Source organism: Calidris pugnax, unplaced genomic scaffold, assembly GCF_001431845.1.
Source record: "Calidris pugnax isolate Ruff unplaced genomic scaffold, ASM143184v1 scaffold42, whole genome shotgun sequence".
NCBI lineage: Eukaryota > Metazoa > Chordata > Aves > Charadriiformes > Scolopacidae > Calidris > Calidris pugnax.
The window spans coordinates 497,270-520,261 of NW_015090920.1; the positions used below are offsets into that span (position 1 = coordinate 497,270).

Genomic DNA, 22,992 nt, shown 5'->3' on the forward strand with positions numbered 1-22,992 from the left:
CAGTGCCCCCGTGAGGGTCCAGGGGAGGAGGTAGAGAATGTGGGAGTAAAGTTAAGCCCCAGGAATAAGAGAAGGGAGAGGGGAAGGTGTTTTAAGATTTAGTTTTTATTTCTCATTATCCTACTCCGATTGGCTTGGTAATAAATGGAATTATTTTTCCCCATTTTGAGTCTGTTTTGCCCATGACAGTAATTGCTGAGTGAGTTCCCTGTCCTTATCTCAACCCGTGAGCCTTTTGTTATATTTTCTCTCCTTTGTCCAGAGGAGGAGCAGAGTGATAGAGTGGTTTGGTGGGCACCTGGTGTCCAGCCAGGGTCAACCCACCACAGCTGTATACTAATTAAAGCTATGCATGGGATTGTCATTGGCACAACTCCTAACCTGGAAAATAGGCTAATATACCAAGATATCTTAAAATTTCTAATAAGATTCTCTTGCAATGTTATACACAAATCCTACACAGAACAGCTCTTCCTTTAATCAAGCAACAATATAAAATCCTTTAAGTGGCTTGCTTAGGACTTACAAAAGTATATGATATTGAAGATAGTACAGTTTTTGTAAGGAAAGAATTAGGAAAATAACTTACTTTTACCTGATACAACTTATTTGTCAAAACAAGTATCATGTTAGATCCTCACTACCAAATCCTCTGCAAGTATGCTCTATGAGCTTAAGCTCTGCCACTTATACAATTTATGCAAATAAAGACAGAACTCCAGGCTCATTTTCAGGCAATAATCAGAAAGAGAAGCCCAGTACCTCGCTCCATTTCCCCCTTCTTGTACTTACCACCTACTTGTGCTTCAGAGGCTCATCAGAAGAGGTGAATAACCACAAAATCAGTCTAAATGAGACACTGCTCACAAACCTTTTAAAAAGAAGATAAGTATTTGAAACTAAAACAATGTGTCTTTAAAATGGCTCCTCTATAGTTGTGTGCTAGTGCTACTCCCTGCCCAGAACTGGTATCTTTTTGAGAAGGCGGTAGTAGTTTTCAGAAATAGTCACATGAAAATAAAGACTTCATGCTGGAGAGAGGTGTGGGGAGGCAGCGTGTGAAGCAACAAAAACCTAAAATCTAAATTGATATCCAGCAAAAAACCCGTCCTGAGATGAAGAAATGCCTGACCGGTTGTTGTCAAGTATTAACCTAAAGCAAGTGTCTGTATCAGCAAACAAGATTTGAGCAAAACTGAAGGAGACATTCATTCCTCACTGAATGCCAACAGGAATATTTCATCTAAATTAAAAGTTGTAAGCTTAAAAATCAAAACTTAAAAGGAGACACAACTCTCTAGATTTACAACAGCAGTAAGAAATTGTCAGTAAAATCAAGAGGTTTCTGTCAATCTTGGTATAAGATGCAACAGCACTCACATGTGGTTAGAACTTGCCCTGGAATAAGGGAACACACAACAAATTGTGACCACTATTGCCCTTCCATCTCTACGGGGATGGAGCATCATCTCATGTGCCACCCCCAGCACCCCTCCCCGAAGACAAGATGGGAGTGGGAAAGTAGAAAGATGGGAGAGTAAATTCACCAAAATTATTTGGCAGAACAGCCTTGATTTCTTCTAGACAAAGGGAAAATGTGGACCGTTGCAACAGTAAAGCCTTAGTACCAACACAAATACACAAAATGTCACAGAGTTATAGAGGAGTGCTGCTACCAAAGTGACCAGGAAAACTTCCAGTTAAGAACCAGAATGTGCCTGGTTCTTTCCACAGCTGTACCTTGCCTCCTCCCCCTGGTGATAGTCCAACAACTGCTAATTCAGAGAGCCACAAGGTTATCCACTGGGTTGCTTGCACTTCCTTCCTGCGTGCAACCATTATGGCAATTATGGCAATTCCCATGGCAAGTTCCCCATCTTCCCGAGAACTTAGGTGAAGGCAAAGGTTTCGCTAATTTTGAACTACCAACAGTGTCAGTCACTTCTACTCTCCTACTCCGAACTCTATTAACAGATCAAAATCATAATTTGAATGGCTATTTCAATGCTTGTGACTAATTGTACTTGTTTCCTATGCAGATTTTCCCTTCACTGCTTGTCCTACCAAAAAACTTCAATGACAAAGGCTTAATATCATATTAGGAGGGGGCTTTTTCTGCCTTATGCAAACACCCTTTACACTGTCCTCCATGTTTCTAGACTACTGCTTCTGCAAGCATAGCACACTTGTCAGCTTGACTTATCGAATGTTTAACAAACACTCACTGACTATGTGAAAGTCTCCTGCAAATAAATTGCAATGTGGCACGTACACGGTCGAAACTACCTTGAAGTAGCAGGATTCTCCAAGAGCAACCATGTCAAAGTTGCTGCCATTTGCTCTGCACCATCTTCCCTTTCTCTTCTCCTTGTTTTCACTCCTGGGGTTACATTACATTTCAATAAAAAAACCACAGTACTTTGCAAACAAACAAACATTTATTTATCATATGCAAGAACAAATCAATTCATTCACTGACTTAATTAAAGTTTCAAAAGCCAGCTATGATTTACTATATATTCTTCTTAAAAAAAAAACCAAACAACCAAGACTGACAAGTCAATGTAAATAAGCAATGCTGATGATGCATTGTGCTAGAGAATTAAGCCATAAAATTCTATAGTATGGAAAATAGTGCAAAATACTACATGCACAAAGAGGCTAAATTCTGTGTCCTCAGCAAATAGCTTTGTATTCCACCAATTTACTGCACTTTATATCTCACAAAAGGAAATTACAATAAACCCCAGAAAAGCTTACCTTTTTTGGTTTTTTAACTCCCTATTGTACACGTGGGGAAGCCATCATAGAAAAAAAAAAAAACCAAAACCAAAGCCAACCTGAGTATAAGGACTAAGTGCCAAAAAAGAAGTGCAATACCAAAGCAACGCCATTTTCTGATGGTAAATTTGAGCAATTTAATGGCAGCATCTGTTCTTTTTGACGAGTAGGCAGATGTATTTTGGGCCTTATGCTAACCAAAAGAAAATGCCTGCATGACTTACTAGAGAGCAATATTTAATATAATCTCTTAATACCAAAACCATAATGAAAATCTTATTTATTCTGATGATTTATTAGCCTAGAAGAAGCTTTGAGCCCAAATATTTCCTTTTACTATAGGAACAAAGTGATTCTAGTGATGAATTTCACATTGTCTGTTTGCAGTATTACTCAGTATTGAAGATGGAATAATGGCTTAGATCTCTCTTGACAACATTTTTTATTTTCATACATGGTAATAATGAGCAGAAAATTTTATTAGTGCACAACCATAAAACCTACAAGGAGACACACCAATACTATTCACCGTTAATATAAATTAAAATTTCGAGTTTTATGGCTAGTTACATATTCATTAAAGCTACTGTAAACAATAGCAGGTGAAGGCGTGATCAACATGGAAAAGCTCCCTGTTGGTTTAGGTGTATTCAACATTACAAAGCTCTTCATGTGCAATAAGTGAAATGATGTAATAGATATAAATCCAACATAAGGGCACAGTTAAATTTAAGTCCTATTTTGTTTAAAACTAATTCTGCCTCTACCTTGCTATGTATATCCCCATTCTGCCTGTATCTAGCTGCCAAGCCTGCTAGTTATCTTTAAATTTGATTGTGCTTTGGAGCAGTGATACACAGTCTTTCCAAACTGCAGCTTGATGCTACAACAAAAAATTCCTGGAGGATGAAGACATTCCCTTTCACGGACAAACAGAAGGCATTCACGGTGCACTCTCTCCCAGATAACTCTCAACTCCAGGTTGAAGCATGCCTTATAACAGTAAAGATTGCAAATAAATAACAACAGATGTTTGGAGTGTCAAAAGCAAGTGTCTCATACAGAAAAAAAATCAGCAAGAGAAATCCCGCAAAACAAAGGTATGCTGGTTTTTTGTTGTCTGTTCTGTCTTTTCCCCAGCCAGACACATGGTGCCCAGTGAACTAACAGAAACAGTTGCTGATTTCTGAACTGGACAGTGGCAAGAAAATGTTGAGAATCTTTCAGAGATTATGCTATGCAATGAATAAAGGATTTACTGATTGAATAAAGGAGCATCCTAGGCAAGGAGGTCTCCTTCATTTCCAGCACAGCTACTCTTTACAAACAAGCGTTTTAAGGTACAGACTTGTAGTTTGAACTTGCTCTACATCTTGACTCTAAATTTTTTCTCATGGAGATGAATTGTCATGGTATTGTGTCAAGGAAGTCACTTTCTTTGAAGATTTTAACATCATGCTTACGCATCACCTTGAGCTGCAGTAGACACAAAATGAGCCTGCAGATCTAGCCCAGAATCATGCTGCTGCTCTTCTGAGCATTCCACACAGTATTACTTTGAGTATTTTTTTTTATTTTTTTTTTAAAATATCCACCAAACCTTTTCAAGGACAGCTTCTAACACAGAACCAGTAAAGGATGAAACTAAAGAGGTGATGGATGCAAGACAGCAGCACTGGGGATTTACCAGCTTTGGGGGGTAAGGCACAGCAATAAGAATAACTTGATTCTGGAAAGTGTTTTCATTTCAGAAGCAAGTTCTAAGGCAAAATACTGGTAATCCTGGCTGAAATAAAAAAGAAAGCTTCCTCCTCTTCACCTCTTGAAAGAGGTCTTGATGGGATCAAAACTAGAGTTCTGCTGACATTGCAAAAAGCAGAAGAGAATTAAAATTTCTCTAATGAAAAAAAAAGAGATTAAAATTAGCTCACTGAGCACTAGAAAGTTTCTCTGCAATATTTCCAGGTGTGAGGTCAGAGGCCAAACTTATCTTAGTGATCACCTCTTATATCCCAATTTGGACTTTGTTGCTGACAGTAAACTCGTGACAGGAGATTTAGAATTTATTACTTAATTTTTCTCTCTTTCCTATTAAAAAAATGCAAATAATTGTCATGTATGATGGACTACCATTTGATTTATGTGCCTTAGGGTCTCTAAGGAATAATTTTACATACATTCTTTTTCATTTTAAAAACTACCACTATTGCCTTCACCCTGATAGTTAAAGCATCTACCTTCACCAACAGATTGTGTCTCCTGCCAGAATTCAGTAGTGTTCCTCTGAAAACACCCAGGTAATTCTAAATTGAACCAACTCAAAGTCTGCTTTGATCTATTCTGATCTTTTACCTGTTGTCTAATACAGAGCTCACACATAAATTAATGATTAATCCAGAAGTATTCTTACAGTGGAGAAAAAAACAGTAGTATTTGCACAATGATTAGCAATTCAAATGCACTTGATATATATTTACTCTGAAATCTTGGAGATCGTGACTCAGCTATGATTTTCAAGGCCACCAAAGCCTAATTTGATTATAGCTCTCTTCTTTACAGTTCTCTCCAGTTACAGGAGAGCCACGAAGAGCAGCATCTGGTCCATACAATAATAGCTAAACCCTTAAGAAAAGCTGCAGCATAACTAGCTCAGATGACAGTATTACGGACAATTACAGAGGACAGTGTGAGACGTTCCTCACCACTGCAACAGGCATTGGAGAAAGAGAAAGGTATTGTGGTTTTATTTTCTTTTCAATAACACTACGAGCACCTAGTATCAAAAAGCTTATGTTCATGGTATCATTCAAAATTTGAGCCAAGTTTTAATTTTTCTTTCCTTCATTGACAAAAGAACCAAGAACTAATGAGAGATTAGCAGGATAGCCACAGAACTACAAAAATAGACTTCACAGCACAAGGGATAAATCTAGATTGTCATTGTCAGTACTGTTTCCATGACCACACCAAGTTTTGCTTTGTTGGTTAATTTGTATGGATCATCTGGTGTCTGCACCATTCAGATGAACAAACTCTTGAATCAACTAGCCACGTCCTTACTAAGTTTCAGTGGAAAACATTTTGGGGCAATGTGCATCTAAACTGATCATGGGAGATGCAACACAGGGCAAATTCTCTTTCCAACTGCCCACCTTCAAGATACAATAAAATATGTCAGAAAGTTTCCTTATATATAAGGAACTATATTTCATGTCATAATTTTAACATTTGATAGCCTTTTAGGGGGGAACTTGACAATTATTTTCCAAAAAAAAATAAGAAGTACTTTTCAGGTCAGATTCTACCTGGTAAGGATGCTGGGCAGTTGATCCATGCATAACTGTGTTTCCAAGAAAACATGATAAAAAATTTGTCTCACCACTGCTGACACTGAAAACTTTTGCTCTAATTTTCCTATTAGCTGGCTTGTTTCCTGGAGCCTACCTTAGGTTTTTATGCCTTTTTGGTTTTCAGAGAAAACCTTACTGAAACCCAAAGGTAGCCTAGAAGCTCAGAAAATTAAAATCAAATGGTCTCTGAGTCTGAACATTTCACTCGAGGTTTTTGAAAACTTCAGTTTTGACAATACTGCTTCACATGAGACAGTTTCAGCCACACATAACGTTGACAGTCAGATATTTTTTCCACATTAGTGAGACATAAGAGCTCAGAAACAAAGCCTGGGTGAATTGGAGGAAAAGTCTGTGGCCCAGAAGCTCAATCTCCAATGAATCAGAGAAGTTTTCTGCAACAAATCTAGTGCGACTAAAAACATTAAATCAAATCTACAAAATGCACATCTCAACTGGTGTAAATTGTCCCATTCTTACTGCAATCAAGGTAATTATACAGCGGATTTGAAGCCATGCATGTAAGCTCAACTAACAATTGCCACAACTACCTAAAAAAACCAAAACCAAGCAGATATCCTGGTCTTTATGTTTTTAAATCCTCCAAAGAAAAGCAGAGAATTGTACTACAGGTTTGTTAGATTGAGAAATATACACCACCTTGAAATCACTGTTTTTATGAAAGGCTTTATAGATCATTGCCATTTGTGTAAATATCTAGATTTTTTTTTTCAACGTTCTTCTATCATGGAAGACATACACCAGATTCTCTTCATGTAGCTTGACAGATAATAAAATTAATTTTAAGTACAACAGCAAATCAAGCATTCATGATGCCATAAAAACATCTATCTACGCACTGACTGAAATCTAACATAAAATTAATGAAGGGATTTAAGTAGCATTATGATTCACAATTAAGCCATGCAGATCATTTTCAGGAACAGCTCAGAAAAGATTCTGGGGTGGTTTCTTTCTTTTATTTCAAGAAAAGCAGCTTTAAAGTGTATTTTTCTTTTTTGCTTGCTTTTTAAAAAATGTTCCTAGTTAAGGATATGAGCCAATCTAAATACTAACTCTGAATTTTCTCAGGGAAATTATATACACAGCTTTGGGGATGGGCATGAAGTAGTGAAGTTAAACAGTGAAAACCCACAAACAACAGTAATGACTTAGGTTCAGAGAAAAATTTGCTTTGAGTATAGGGACAGGAACATCCTGGTACCATTGTAGGTCATCTGGTTCTGATGTGCAACCAAGAAAAACCTTCACATCCACTCTCTCCTACACAGGGTAATTAATTCCTGCCTGCTTTCTCTTGTGTGCTCTCTCTCTCAATCCTAACAGCTTATAAAGCAAGGAAACCCTCCCATCCTTCTCCCCTCTTCTGCAAGGTGATGTAGTGTTGGCAGGCCAGAAACAGAGAGCACTGACACCTGCTCAGCCTACCCTACCCACTGCTCCAAGAAAAGTAACCCTACTAGCTGGGTGCCTAACTGGAGTTACATTTTTCCAGAAACAAAGGCATTAAGGAAGCACATTAGGAAGTCTCTGTATCATATGCTGTGTTTGTCTAGACAAACTACCTTGGGATTGCAGCCATGTTAACACTAAGCTACATACACAATAAATTACTCCAGAGTCTGCTGTATAAACATTACCTTTAGCAATGATTTCACATCTGCTACAAATCAGAACTATCTTCAGATTACTTTCAAAGACCCTGCAGTCTTACCGTGGGTTCATACAAGAAGAAAAAGATTATTTTTTTTCCAGGATAGGATTAATATCTACACTTGACATCGCCTTAAAACAAACAAACAAAAACCCCAGCATTTACAATGCAGCCAGAACTTGTTCTTATTGAGCACCTAGAAAAGAGGTCATAAAACTGGGCAGAAAATTTTGAATCAGGAAACTGAATTTTTAATACAAAGAAACATTTCTGGCTCAAAAAAAAACACCCCAAAACCCCCCCAAAAACCAAACCAAACCAGACTTCTGAAATATAGGAGGGCACAACAAGAGAAACATTAATGATCATTTATCTTGTTCTCACTTTTCTTCACCAAATATTTAGCTAATGACCACTGAGGACAGCACCCTTTGCTAGATGGAATTTTCCTGTGAGATTTATGGCTGTTCTTATGTTCTTAATCTTCTTTAAAATGATTAAAAACTGTAACCCTGAACAATTCTGATTTTTATAAAACAAAGTCGGAGCTATTCAACATCCAGCATCTCAAGAATACCTATTTAATAATTACGCCTCCTCAAACTCATCGCAGGTGAATTGCTCTATGCTAAAAAAAAAAAAAAAATTGCCAAGAATTTAGAGCATATTAAGAAGGCACAAGTAAAGCACCATGCCTGCAATATTCACTCTCTTCTTGCCAACCTGCTGCTGCTCAGCAGTGTGCATCCAATGGAGTAAGGATACTTCAGGTATTGTAGATGAGGCTGTGGATGTACAATGAGTTTAAATAACCTTACCCTCACCATCATCACCTGTGACCTTTCACTTGTCTGCTGCATTCCATCCCAACACACAATAGTTAAGAAAGAATCATAGAACCATCGAATCATAGAATTGCCCAGGCCGGAAGGGACCTCCAAAGGCCATCTAGTCCGACCCCCCCGCAGTCAGCAGGGACACCCCCAACTAGACCAGGTTGCCCAGGGCCTCGTCAAGCTTCTCCTTGAATATCTCCAGGGAAGGGGCCTCAACCACCTCCCTGGGCAACCTGTTCCAGTGCTCCACCACCCTCACAGTGAAGAACCCTCTCCTAATCTCCAATCTAAATCTGTTCCCCTCCAGCTTGAAGCCATTGCCCCTCGTCCTGTCACTACAGGCCTTTCTAAACAGGCTCTCCCCAGCCTTCATGTAGGCTCCCTTCTGGTACTGGAAGGGGCTATTAGGTCTCCCCGGAGCCTCCTCTTCTCCAGGCTGAACAACCCCAGCTCCCTCAGCCTGTCCTCGTAGCAGAGGTGCTCCATCCCCCTGATCATCCTTGTGGCCCGGAGGACCAGGATGTTAACAATCAGGACATCATTAACATCATAGAATCATAGAATCATTCATTCAGGTTGGAAGAGACCCTTGGGATCATTGAGTCCAACCATCTACCCTACTCTACATAGTCCTCCCCTACACCATATCCCTCAGTACCCCATCTAAACATCCCTTAAACACAGCCAGGGATGGTGACTCAACCACCTCCCTGGGCAGCCTGTTCCAATGCCCGACCACTCTCTCTGTGAAAAATTCCTTCCTAATGTTCAGTCTAAACCTACCCTGTTGGAGCTTGAAGCCGTTCCCCCTTGAGGGAGAAGAGACCAGCACCAACCTCTCTACAGTGTCCTTTCAAGTAGTTGTAGAGAGTGATGAGGGCTCCCCTCAGCCTCCTCTTCCTCATACTAAACAGTCCCAGCTCCTTCATACTCGCTGCATTGCATCAATAACCCTGTACCTATCGCTTTGATTTGTTTTACTCCTTTTCCATAGTTGGGAAATGACTGCCCCAAGAGCTTAAAGCAGGTAACCTGGTGCCTGTGCAGCAGTTGGCGTGCTGATGCCTTAGGCCAGCTTGACCTAAACCCCAGCGCAGTGACCATGAATGAGCTGATGCTGCCAGTACTGCGGATGCTTCTCCCTACAAGAGCTATACTCTTCACTCGCAGTCAATGCTCCCCATTCTTCCTGGTACACGCAGCAGCAGAGGTAAAGCTGGTGGTATTACACGGTATATTCAGGTTTCTGCTCCTGTTGTCAGATTGTGATAAGAAAGGGCTTTTTTGCTAAGAACAGTACACAAAGAAATAGGCAGAGTCAACGCACTACACTGAGAAGTTCAAAAGAGGAAGTAGGCAAAGCACTTCCCCATGTGGTTACAAAATACTTCCCACCACTTTATATAATATGGGTTCATATGCCATACTTATTAACACAGCTGAATTTACTGCTGTTTGATCTCTTTTCCACCCTTCCGCTGGCACCATTCTCTGTGTTTTTTGTTATTGATTTGGCATTCTTCTGCAGGCTATTCAAATTATTTTAATACAATTCATAAGGATCACACTGTAAAGCTACTCAAAGGTTCAGGAAATATTTGTCTGACATTCTACTCCCATATTCTACAGCAATAGTCCTGGCTATTTTTCATAAGGTTGGGAGAAGAGCCTGCCAGATACTGAACTAGCCTGCCAGGTGGCACAGAGTTATTTTTTCTATCAGCTCAACTCAAAAAATGCAGCAGACACAGAAATATTTGATCTGATATGTTCACAGGTCACACCTAGCACAGCAAAGTATTAAGCTTGTAAAGTAAGTTCACTCCTTTTCAATAAGCACAGACTGACACACAGCAGAATAAAAGCATTTGATCCATCAATATTTCTCAGTTAAATTAAACAACTAGAGATCCCCAAAGACAGACATCTGCACTTGAATCTTTTAGAAGAATGTTGTTTTCACTTTTTAAATGCCCAATATAACTTGACTTCTCTTAGGCCAATCCAGACTACTGGAGGAATGCAAAGATAGAGAACAGAGGTATGCCCGTGTCTTTACAAGCATTCCCTGGCAATCCTCAGCAATACATGCATCCCTGGCAAGGGGTGTCAATGTTAATAGGAAGGGTTTCTTCAAGTATATCAGAGGGAAAAAGAAAACTAGAGAAAATGTGGGCCCACTATTGAATGAGACAGGTGCCATGATGACAGAGGATGCAGAGAAGGTGGAGTTGCTGAACGCCTTCTTTCCTTCACTCTTTACTGCTCAGGTCAGCCTTCAGGAGTCCCAGACTTTGGAGGTAAGAGAGACAGTCTGGATGAAGGAAGACTTCCCCTTGGTGAAGGAAGATCAAGTCAGAGAGCAGTTAAGTAAACTGGATATCTGCAAGTGCATGGATCCTGATGGGATGCACCCACAAGTGCTGAGAGACCTGGCAGAAGTCATTGCTGGGCCCCTCTCCAATGTCTTTGAAAAGTCCTGGAGAACAGGTGAGGTGCCCAAGGGCTGGAGGAAAGCCGATGTCTCTTCAGTTTTCAAAAAGGGCAAGAAGGAGCACCTGGGGAACTACAGGCCAGTCAGCCTCACCTCCATCCCTGGAACAATGATGGAATGTCTCATTCTGGGCATCATCTCCAAGCATATGGAGGAAAAGATAGCCATCAGAAGTAGTCAACACAGATTCACCAAGGGGAAATCACGTCTGACTAACCTGATAGCCTTCTACAATGGCATGACTGGATGGATAGATGAGGGGAGGGTGATGGATGCTGTCTACTTTGACTTCAGCAAGGCTTTTGACACAATCTCCCACAGCATCCTCATAGGTAAGCTTAGGAAGTGTGGGTTAGATGAATGGACAGTGAGGTGGACTGAAAACTGACTGAAAGAGCTCAGAGGGTCGTGATTAGGGGCACAGAGTCTAGTTGGAGGTCTGTAACAAGTGGTGTTGCCCAGGCGTCAATACTGCGTCCAGTCCTCTTCAATATTTTCATCAATGACCTGGATGAAGGGATGGAATGTACCCTCAGCAAGTTTGCTGATGACACAAAATTGGGAGGGGCAGCTGACACACCAGAAGGCTGTGCCACCATCCAGCGAGACCTGAACAGGCTGAAAACTTGAGCAGAGAGGAATCTGATGAACTTCAACAAGGGCAAGTGTAGGGTGCTGCACCTGGAGTGCACCAGGACAGGTTGGGGCTGACCTGCTGGACAGCAGCTCTGAGGAGAAAGACCTTGGGGTCCTGGCGGACAACAGGATGCCCATGAGCCAGCAATGTGCCTTTGTGGCCAAGAAGGCCAAGGGCATCCTGGGGTGTGTTAAAAAGAGCATGGCCAGCAAGTGGCGGGAGGTCATCCTGCCCCTCTGCTCTGCGCTGGGGAGGCCCCATGTGGAGCACTGGGACCAGTTCTGGGCTCCCCAGTTCCAGAAGGACAGGGAACTCCTAGAGAGGGTACAGCAGAGGGCTACAAAGATGATGAGGGGACTAGAACATCTCTCTTATGAGAAAAGGCTGAGGGACTTGGGCCTTTTTAATCTGGAGAAGACTGAGGGGGGGTCTTATCAGTGCTTATAACTACTTAAAGGGTGGGTGTCAAGAGGATGGGGCCAGTCTTTCTTCAGTGGTGCCCAGCGACAGGACAAGAGGTAACGGGCACAAACTGGAACATAGGAAGTTCCATCTAAACATGACAAGGAATTCCTTTTACTTTGAGGGTGGCAACGCACTGGAACAGGCTGCCCAGAGAGGTGGTGGCATCTCCATCTCTAGAGCCATCCAAAACCTGCCTGGACACGTTCCTGTGCAACCTGCTCTAGGTGGATCTGCTTTGGCAGGGGGGTTGGAATACATCTCCAGAGGTCCCTTCCAACCCCATATAATTCCGTATCATTGTTCCCCCAGATTATCATTGCATATACTAATAAATGTAAAATTGCTAAAAGTGGGGATAATCGTCACCCAGCTTCTTCAAAAAGATTTCTCTATATATACAGCAATTTTTAAAATGTTAATGGTGAGAGGTGAGTTATATTAAACCAAGACGAAGGCTGTCTTGCTAGCAAGAACTGCCTTAGGACAAATGCAATAGGCCTTAAAAACCACAACAAGTTAAAAATATCGTGGTAGTAATACAGGGAGGTTTTTGAATCCTACATAGATGTTTTGTTTACCCGGATGTCCGCAAGTCAAGGACATGAGCATCCAGACTGGCACTCTTCATGCCACAAATCGCTATTCGTGACCAATGTATGGTTTCTCTCCTTGGGAAATTCCTTAGGATCCAGCAGAACACAGATTCTTTCAGTGGACTACTAGGCACTGTTTTCTGCTACTTTCTCTCTCAAATTTATTTAACTGACAGCTGTTCGATGTTTTTCAGCAGCTCTACCAAGGATGAAAACAACATGCCATCAGAGCACCCATTTCATTACGGATCTATTAGCCACATATCACTACTAGTCACCAGTCAATGTGTACTACATGTTTCCATTTCTGCCTAATAACAGAGTTCTATCTCCTACTGGAACAGTAGAAACATTTTAGTATGTTGGATCTCCACCTTATTTGCGTTACAGCACCAGGAATAAGATTTGACACTGGTAAAGGCCAAATCACACGAGATCTGCTTGAAGTCTACAGATCAACTTACATCTGTGGTTTCTTTTCAAAACTGTTGGCTTTCAGTTTATGCTGGTTATGGTGAACTGCAGCTGGCAAACATCTAGCTAGCATTAGGGGAAAAAGAATTAATGTAAGCTTGTTTTGAACAGAAAATTGGTTGTCTTCAGAGTTACAAGATTTCACAATAAGTCTGTTGTGATTACACGGGACATCTGAAAACAATTCCTCATCTCCCAAAGGTATACCAAAGCCATCTTGAAGAAATTATCAGGATCAAAATTACTTATTATGTAAGAAATATGCATTGAAATTATTAGCAGACTTACAGATAGTTAAAGCTACAGAGTATTTTTTAAAAGGCTATTTGATTTTCATCACTATTCTCATAATTTCTTTTCCTGTCCAAGGTTAAAGAGATTTATGTAGAAAAACTCTGTCAAGATTCCTGTCTTCTTCCGTCATCTCAAAAAGAAACAAAACAACTCTTCCTCTTCCCCACTCCAACTCAAAGAGATGCAAAACATTCATTACAAAAATTGGTGTAAAATAGAAGATATCTCAAGCCCAGAACACTGCATATGTAGGATTTTTTAAAATTATTTTGCTATCTTCACACTTTCACCAGAATCATATATCCGATGCACTCCATCTGATAACTACATCTAAAATGCAGAAATTATACACTTGAAAAAAGCCTTTAGAAGAGAGCATTATGCTCATGCATGCTAAAAATTACTAGAAGTTGTGATTTTAATGTTCCACCTCCTTGGAAGAAAAACCAAATCCAAACCAAAAACTACCACACCAAAAAAACAGCATGCACTTCAGCATTAAGCAGTATTTCCTTTTGCCAAGGAGTATGATTTAATAAAATAATGCATTGTTGACTCACCACAGCACGTGCTATGTCTCATCTATACGAAATGGTTCAAAGGCATCAGCTTCATGCACGGGTTGCCATAGCTGATATTTGAGTCTGGCCTGCTGCTGGTACAGGTTTCTAATATTAGCCCTAAGCACATACACACACACAAAAAAAAAAAAAAAAAAAAAGAAAAAAAATTTTAAAATATCTAACAAAAAATTAAAATGATAAAATTCAAAATTCCTGTTGTATTTTATAAAAAATCCTCTACTTTTTATTCTTACATTGAAAAAAAAAAGAAGAAAGAAATATTTGGGATTTATTTATCAAGTCTGATAGACACAGAAAAAGTTCAGAAAACTAAACTAACCTGGAATGTCAGTATTTTCACACCATATAACAAAGACTTAAGATTTCCCTCTAATAATACCATAATGCATCCAGTTACAGGCAGTATCTGTACCATAGGTTTCCCTTCTTCCACACAAAGAAGAAAGGCTAGAGATCAAAAACAATACAGAATGCAGTGCTGTTTAAATGGGAGAGAGGTGTCATAGTTCTTTTCTCCCCCCAAAAAAGGAGAAAAAGAAAAAATAAAAATCAAGGCAGGCAGAGCCTAGTATTCAAGAACTCAAGTTCAAGACTGTTGTTTTTTTTGCAAGAGATGGCACTAAAAATCATAAAACTCTTCTAAAATACTTATTTTAGTTTCTCCCCTATAGCTTTCACTATCAAAAGTTCAGATTTGTGCACAGTCATCTGTCACTAATACCTGGGGATTGAAGTTAAATTTAACTCGTGACATTACAAAAAACTTTAGAAACTGTGCAACATGGATACACAGGCATAAGAAAAGGCCTGTGAATTACTGTTTATCAAATTAACATCCTCTTAAAAACAAACAGAAAAACATGTGACAAAGTATGTTAAACTGACAAAGTGCTTTCAGTTAAGAAACTTACAGACAACCTCAAGAGACTAGGTAAAAAACAAATGTTGTGGTATTAAGACCATGAACGAGAGAGCAACAGTCAAGCGTGTACCACTCTGGTGTCTAACCACTAAACAAAATTAGGTAACTAATATTAAGTGGAAAGTTTGGGCAACATTTTCTTACCACTGTTTCACAACATGTTTTCAAATACTTCAGAAGAGAACTGAAACTTTGTAAGGAATAGATTACAAATCCTTATGAGAAAACAACTGCTCAAGCAGATGGGGCCCATTACCCTTCACTGAGATGGGACAAGAGCTGCACATACTCAGGCTCCCTGGAATCCCACTTCAAATAGCAATTCCTAATTTTCTGGGGTGTCTGATCTCTTAGTGTAGAATCCTGGTGGAAGCAGCTATTGACTTGACAACAAGGCTCCTCTGGGCTTCCAACTTTTACTGTTTATTACATTGTAAAAAGCTGTCCCGTGAGACTAAACCACACAAAAATTCCCATGTCGTTACTGTGATCTGCACTCATGTGATCATCAAGCTCTTCTTTTCCTTGGACAGGAGAAAAACCTGGAAGCCTAAAAATACAACAGCTGCTTTTTCTTGATGTAACAAGGGCTCTGACTGTGTCCTATGCTCCAGGCATGGTCTGGGATATCCTAAAATACACGACTTCACAGCCCTTCTGTAGAGATGAAGTTGAGGAGAGCATTCCACTCTCACTAGTGAGTTCATGTGCCAAATCCTTTATTAAAAATACCATGATACAACAAACAATACTGGAAAGTATTGGGACTTGAAATTCCTGCCCTTCTCTTCTAACAACTAGCCAATAGTGATTCTAAAGCTTGCTACCAAAGCTACGACTATCAGGCTAAAACACGGTGTAGTAACTCAAGAAAAGCCGTGTAACTTTTGCAAATGGTAGATGGAGAACCATTAAATTCTGTCCCATCCCCCATACTGCTTTTGATCTATACTTTAATCTCATTATCACAGCGTAAGAGAAAGGAAACATAGCTCTGACACCTGATATTTCACTCTAAAGTTGTACATTTCTTTCAGTTTTAGATGGTTACTTAAGTACAAAAGATTTTTTTGTTTCAGTGAAAGACTATTTTTCTTATATCTGCCTCCACAGATGGTGCTGCAAGAAAGAAATAAAAAACTCACAGCAAATGCAGCATTTTTGCCTTTAACTGGTGCCCTATCATTAGGGTTAATTTTTCTTGCAGGTGGCCTTCAAAACAGTCAGTGTGCAAGAATCATAGAAAAAGGAAGCAGAATACAAGTGTTGGAACGCTGGCTATGTTTATATTCAGTATTATGGTCCAGTGAAGTCTCTCTCCTTTACTCCTGGTGGCATAACAGAGCAGCAACTGTGGTAATATTGCAATCACTAAGTTTTTAGATCATAATTTCTAGTAGGGCTATTATTACTCAAAATGTAATAAGTGGAATGGGATGGGCTATGGGTATAGAATGCTTCCCATTTGAAAAAAAAAAAAAAAAAAGAACTTAGTTTGTTTGGAAAATTTATCAACAAGCTAATGATATTTTCTGTTATTCAGGAATTGTCTAAAAAAATGGGTACCCTTGACTGAAAAACAGTTTAAGAGATAACCAATTTTAAATCTGTGGACCTTTCTCTAAATGCAGCTTTTCTGCATTCCAAATCTGAATAAACTTATGATGTCGTCTGCAAAAGCAATGCTAAAACCCTCCTCCTTTGGGCCTGCTTTAGCTTTCCCTTAAATTGTATGAGTTTTGCAATGGACTGCAAAACACAAGTGAGCTTTATGACATTCTTCAGTACCACGGTAGAGAAATTTTGATAGCTGTCCCTTTGATTTCACAAGCCAGATCTGGTACTGTAACACTGCTGGAAGATATTTCGTCTTAAAATTATTGATCCAGTGCTACTAAACCTCTAAACAATGGCTGCAAACATGCCAATTACTGACAGTGGAGGAAAAAAACCTACAAGAAAACACTTATCCCCAAGGTCTGCTCATAAAAAAGCTCCTCCGGTGCACACACATATTTGTAACCATGAGAATGACATTTTCTAATATCAAAAAGGCAGGCAGGCAGCTGAAGACAACTTATTTTTCACATTAAGCAATTTTTGTCCTTACCCTATTTAGGAACATCACTGTAATCCAAATACTCCTCAATAAAATCATAATTGCAAGAGGACCCTGACAAATTATGCATGCTCTGAAACAGCAGGAGAGAGCAATGCGCAAGAGTGCAGTTTCCTGTGAGTCAGGGAGAAAGAATATTGTTAAATCACCTTTCTCATTCACATCTGTGTCCTCTTAAGACAAAGTCATTAGTTGAGCCAATTGAGAAGATATTTCTATGCCACCTTTCCTAGCAGGAAGACTAAGCACACAGCAGAAGCACCACAGAAGAAAAAAATATTCCACAGTGTTTCTGAGAAATAACTACAGAGCTATGTTCTGAAAGAGGGTTAAAATACCAGAGGTTTGGTATTTTCACTTTCCCCAAGCAGGGGAACCAAAGATCACTTACATGTGGGCAAACAGCCCTGTGTAGTAACAAAACCATTCTATTCTATCTTAACCTTTCTCATTTTCTGAAGCTGGCCTTGCATGACAAGCTCTATGTCCTCCAGCAAGCTGATTTCAGGCTTCTCTTGATCCTTTGCAATATACTCATTTGCATTTTCCTCCTAAAAAAATTTTTACTCTATGCCCTCATTTTCGTCAAATAGCGTTGGTTTGTCTTTAAACAAGTCCCTGGCAAAACTCACAGTGACCATATTAGAGAAGGGGAAGGCTGTATTGAGGATATCATGGAGCTATGCAGCAAAAAAGAACCCAAGGCTACAGTCCCTCAGCACACAAATGGTGTGAAACTTGCCCATGGTGGTTCACTGGGAGCAGCACCTGCTTATTCAACAATGCTGTTACGCTTAATTATCCAAGTAAAATTTGTATTATTTCTAATAAGGCCTCTCTGCAGTAAAAAACAAAACGAACATTTCTTCCTGTAGCAACAGCTTTTCTGCCAGAGAATTTCCCTGCAAAGCAACATTGATTTCACTGCAGTATCTACAGATTGTTAATTCTCTTTTGCAAAATAACTGGCCTGTAGCACGCTGGAAACATTTCTCCTAAAAGCTCTTGGTGGTACTGTAAGACCCAATAGGTTGAGTTCACTTGCATCTGACAGTAATGCAGAAGGGTGATGGTTACCCTAAAAGACCACTTTCTTAAAAACAATCCCCATCACCACATCCAACACAGTTTGTCAAACACTCGCTTCTCCCCACACACATTATTGTTTTTTTTTTTATTCAACCACTTTGCAAAAGGCCAAGACTTCTGTCCTCTGGATCTTCGAGTTGTTTATCATTACACCCTCTTCTTTTTCATTTTTACAAATTCAAATTTTATATGGCGCTCTGTATGGACCCTTTAACTCACATAATGTAATCGTTTGCACTGAACTGCAAGCCAAGACACCTCCTTCCCCCAAAAGCCCCCAAACAGTGCTAGAGGTGATGAGGCTGAGTAAAGCACTACTGTTTACATGAGCCAGCTGGTAAAGCACTATCACACTCCTGGCCCTGATGTGCCTCTGCACGGCTCTCACAACCACCGGTCAGCTAAAGCGCCCAAACAGAAAAGCTCATACACACCCAAACACAGGAAAATGATGGTTCTCTGGCCACAAAACAGGCAGCTGCAGGTTTCTTTGCTTCGCTTAGCAGTTTACTTCATTAACCTGTCCCTCTTTCCCTCTCCCCCATTTTTTTAAAAACCCAAGTCAATATTCATCACCCCACCCTGCGAAAGCAGTTAGTCATAGAATATTAGCATCAACCACCTACCATTCCGTGCTCGCCAGCTATTCTCCTCGTCCAGAAACCTTTCTCCCAAACTGCGACTTTAGGTGGTATTTTTAAAACACATTCCAAGCAGTGCCAAGGAAAAAAATGGGCTATTTATAATACTAAAAAATAAAAAGATGTGCAGTTGGATTCAAGGTAAATCAATGTTTTCATTTAAAAAATGAAATAAAAGCCTGGGGGAGAGGGTAGAGCAGAACAGAAAAAGGGGAGGCAAAATGTCTGATAATAATGAAATAAAAGAGAAGGGGGGGGGGAGGAAGGGAAAAAAAAAAAAAAAAAAAAAGAGGCTTGCTGAATCACGCTCTTTCACTGCCTGGAAACCATTGTGCAGCGTGATGCTGGCTGTACCATTGTGGAACCTACCAGAGGAGACAGGCAGAGAGCTTGGGGAATGGGGCTGCTATGGCAACCGAAAGGAGCGCACGTGACGTCAAAGCACACAGAGGTCTTGCAGGGGGAGGGAGAGAAAAGTCTAATCTGCAGCCACAGCTACCGTATCTCCTGGTGAATCAGGGGACAGAGCAGAATATGCACAAGGAAGCTAAATAATGTTCGGTAGCATTTACCAGCACCAGGAGCTCAGGCATCTGCAGCATCAGGGAGATAGTCAGCACAGAGAGGAGATACTAACAGCAGAGTAGATCTGCTCTTCTGTTTGCATTAGCTGTTATACAAAGTCATAAATGCCCAGTGCCCTAAAAAAAAATTTCCAAATATTTGAAATTCATGTTGAATTTCAAATACTGAATTCAAGTTCTATGCTGGGGGAGAGAGGGGAGGGAGAGAAGATAAAAAATAAAATTAAAAAGAAAAAAAAAAAAAATCACTTCTCCTTCCCAGCTACTGAATACAGCTATTCATGCAGCTATTGCTCACATGAACGAGCAACACTAAGAACAGAGTCCCTTAGAAGTCCAAGGAATTGCTAGGGACCTCCCCATTAGGAGGCCCACCACAAGAATACCCCAAATCCCCAGACGGAAGACCTGGTACTCCTAAAAGGTCCCATTGTACAGAGGTACCATTGCACTTTGAGCTTGCAGAACCAGCAGAGTTGGTGATGGCCTCAAGTTGAGAAGTTATGCAGACCACATTTCTTCTACATACGCCAAACTGCAGGATGTCTCCTCTCTTCTGACACTAAAGAGCAAATAAACTACGCTGGTAAGATGGCCACACTGAACAGGACTTCTGTCAGATTTAGGCTGGGATGAGAGCTAGCCAGATACATTATGGTGAAATGCAATCTTGCTGGAATACCTATCTTCTTTGAGATAGGTATAGACCTATTGAATGGATAGACCATTTCATTCAGTATATCAATTACATTTTTCAGAGGAACTCACCACAGCTTGCCTGCCAGTGCTTGGTATGTTCTGGCTTTACCACAGCCAGAACCAAACAGCCCCATGTAACCTAGAACTCTTAACATGGGCATCACCTAGTTCAGGTTGGGTAACTGTTCCCTTTCTGAGGGCCATCCAAATGCCTTCACAGAATCACAGAATCTTCTAGGTTGGAAGGGACCTTAAAGATCATCTTGTCCAACCATCAACCTAACTGACAAAAATAGACACCCACACAACAAACAAGGAGCATCATCACTAAACCATACCTCCCAGCACTACATCAACCCGGCTTTTGAACACCTCCAGGGATGGGGCCTCAACCACCTCCCTGGGCAGCCCATTCCAATGCTGTGAAAAAATTTTTCCTAATATCCAGCCTGAGATGGGCCATACACTGACATATGACATGATTATTGCCAGCAGGTCGAGGGAGGTGATTCCCCTCCCCTACTCCACTCTTGTAAGACCCCCCACCTGGAGTACTGCATCCAGCTCCGGAAGGCTCGGCACAGGAAAGGCATGGACCTGTTGGAGCGGGTCCAGAAGTGGGCCACAAAAATGATCGGAGGACTGGAGCACCTTTCCTACGAAGACAGATTGAGAGAAAGCCAACAACAATAACACTGACAGAGGAATGTACAAAACACAATTAATGTACCACCACTCACCAGCTGGACCCAGGAAGCACCCAGCCCACTCTGAGTTGCTCCCATTCCTGATCCCTCCCCTGCCCAGCTCCACTGGCTATATACTGGGATGGCATCACATGGGATGGAATGCCTGTGTCCTGTGCCAGCTCCTTCTGAAAATTAACCCTATCCCTGCCAGAACCAGAACAACTAGATATAAGGAAGAAATTTTTTACAATGAGGGTGGTGAAACACTGGAACAGGTTGCCTGAGAGGTGGTGGATGCCCCGTCCCTGGAAACATTCAAGGTGAGGCCGGATGGGGCTCTGAGCAACCTACCTAGTTGAAGATGTCCCTGCTCATTGCAGGGGAGGTTGGACTAGATGACCTTTTAAGTCATCCCCTTCCAACCTAAACTATTCTATAATTCCACCCACAAACACTTAAACTGTTCAGCATAACTACAGACGAAGTGAAGTCATTGGCTGTGTCTGGCCCCTGAGCTATAGGTTACCTCTTCTTGTCTTGAACATACCATGTTCTTCCACGCTCCTTTCTTCATTAGCCTGTTTCTCCTATGTGTTCTGCTATCAGCACTTGACAGGGTTTTGTATATATTGTATCTATTTCATTATTGTCTTCTTTTTGATTTTAATAGTATTTCTTCATTAAGGTAGTTTAGATAATTCTAAACTAAATTTCCTTATCTCTTCCTCTCCTCTCTTTTGGGTGGCGGGGAAAGGCCATCTGTCAGTCTGGTTTTGGTAAATTTGGCTGAAACCACAACAGAGACAAAGCCTGATAACTGAAAAAAAGGCAAGAATATCACAGGGAGGTCATGGCTTTTGGACAAATTCACTTGATTAATTTTGGAAGGTTTTAAGTGAAAGAGACAGTGAATCAGCATAATAGATGCATCAGAAGAATTAGTAAAAGACAGAGAATGATTAACAGCAACTAACCTAAGGAGTTACACTGATCACCTGCTTGTAGATCATACAAACAACTGCAAAATCAGGCAATTACTCTGGTATTTTACAGAAATGTTTAGAAATTGAAAACCTGGTTTACATTTGGTAGAGGAAAGAAGTATTTCCTGAAAAAAATGGTTCTTCAAGTCAAGAGTGCTATTCATTACCCGTACATTTCTAAATCAAGATCTTATAGAGGATAAAACAAATCTTAGCAGATTTACATTAAGCAGCAATAAGACAGGCACTAACACAGCAGAAATCTGCACATGCATGCATATGAATACACAAATTAGAAGGGTTCAAGTCTTTATACCCATTTTAATCAGAAAAAGGAAGTCCTGATCCAAAGCCCATAAGTAGGTAAGGAAGGATTGACAGAACTAGTATTGAGGACTCCAGCATTGCCTGCAAGTTAAAATTAAGTAGAACAGCTAAATTTTAATTTGATTTGTAGAAAATTCATTCACAGCAAAACAAAGCGACATAGGTATGTCAGCTACCCAATGTAATATATATATGGGATGCGTGTTCTCCAAGTACATAAAAATTCTCTTTACTGTACCCACTTTCTGCACTGGATGCCTACGGAATGGTCACAATGCTCTCAAACACTGGGTGAGGGGAGGAGAATGTGCGATGCTGTACCAGAATAAGACCCTTGGAGATGTACCCAGCTGCTTCTACCATACTGTGTTATTCACATCTGGCAGAGCAACTTTATTAAGCACTATCTTCTAATATTGATTCTGAGGACGATGTGCAAACTGGCCAAGTCTGACAGGTCCATAAATCCCCCAAAGGTGCAGAATGGTGCTGTGAAAAGATCCAAGCCAATACAATTTAATTTCAAAATTGAAGTATATAGCTCAGATACAGAGATCACATTCTCTGTATTCTCATTCCATTAATTTAGACACTGTTTGGGCTTCTAGCCTTTCCCCTTTCTTCACTGCCTCAGCATACTTCTCCTTCATTTCATACTGCTATATTGCAAAGGATGTCATAGAAACAGCAAGAAGAAAAAAAAAGACACTTATGAAAATCCTGCCTAAGCTAGAGAAACATAAGGATCCCAATCTG

General features: G+C 40.4%; 1 protein-coding gene across 9 annotated transcripts in view; it reads right to left on the reverse strand.

Annotated features, from left to right (window-relative positions):
* Positions 1-19,192, reverse strand: part of MAPK10 (mitogen-activated protein kinase 10) — a 179,371-nt gene extending 160,179 nt beyond the window's left edge. For 5 of the 9 annotated variants that reach the window (XM_014950017.1, XM_014950023.1, XM_014950018.1 and 2 more), the window contains exons 1-2: positions 18,940-19,192; positions 14,160-14,279 (exon numbers count right to left, since the gene is read on the reverse strand). Coding sequence is in view for 3 of the 9 variants with exons in the window: in XM_014950026.1 (XP_014805512.1) it covers positions 18,940-18,942 (3 nt within the window). In the remaining 6 variants the exon portion in view is untranslated. The remainder of the gene's footprint in view (positions 1-14,159; positions 14,280-18,939) is intronic. The other 4 variants (XM_014950026.1, XM_014950016.1, XM_014950025.1 and 1 more) reach the window with 1 other exon arrangement.
* Positions 19,193-22,992: the final 3,800 nt, after the last annotated feature.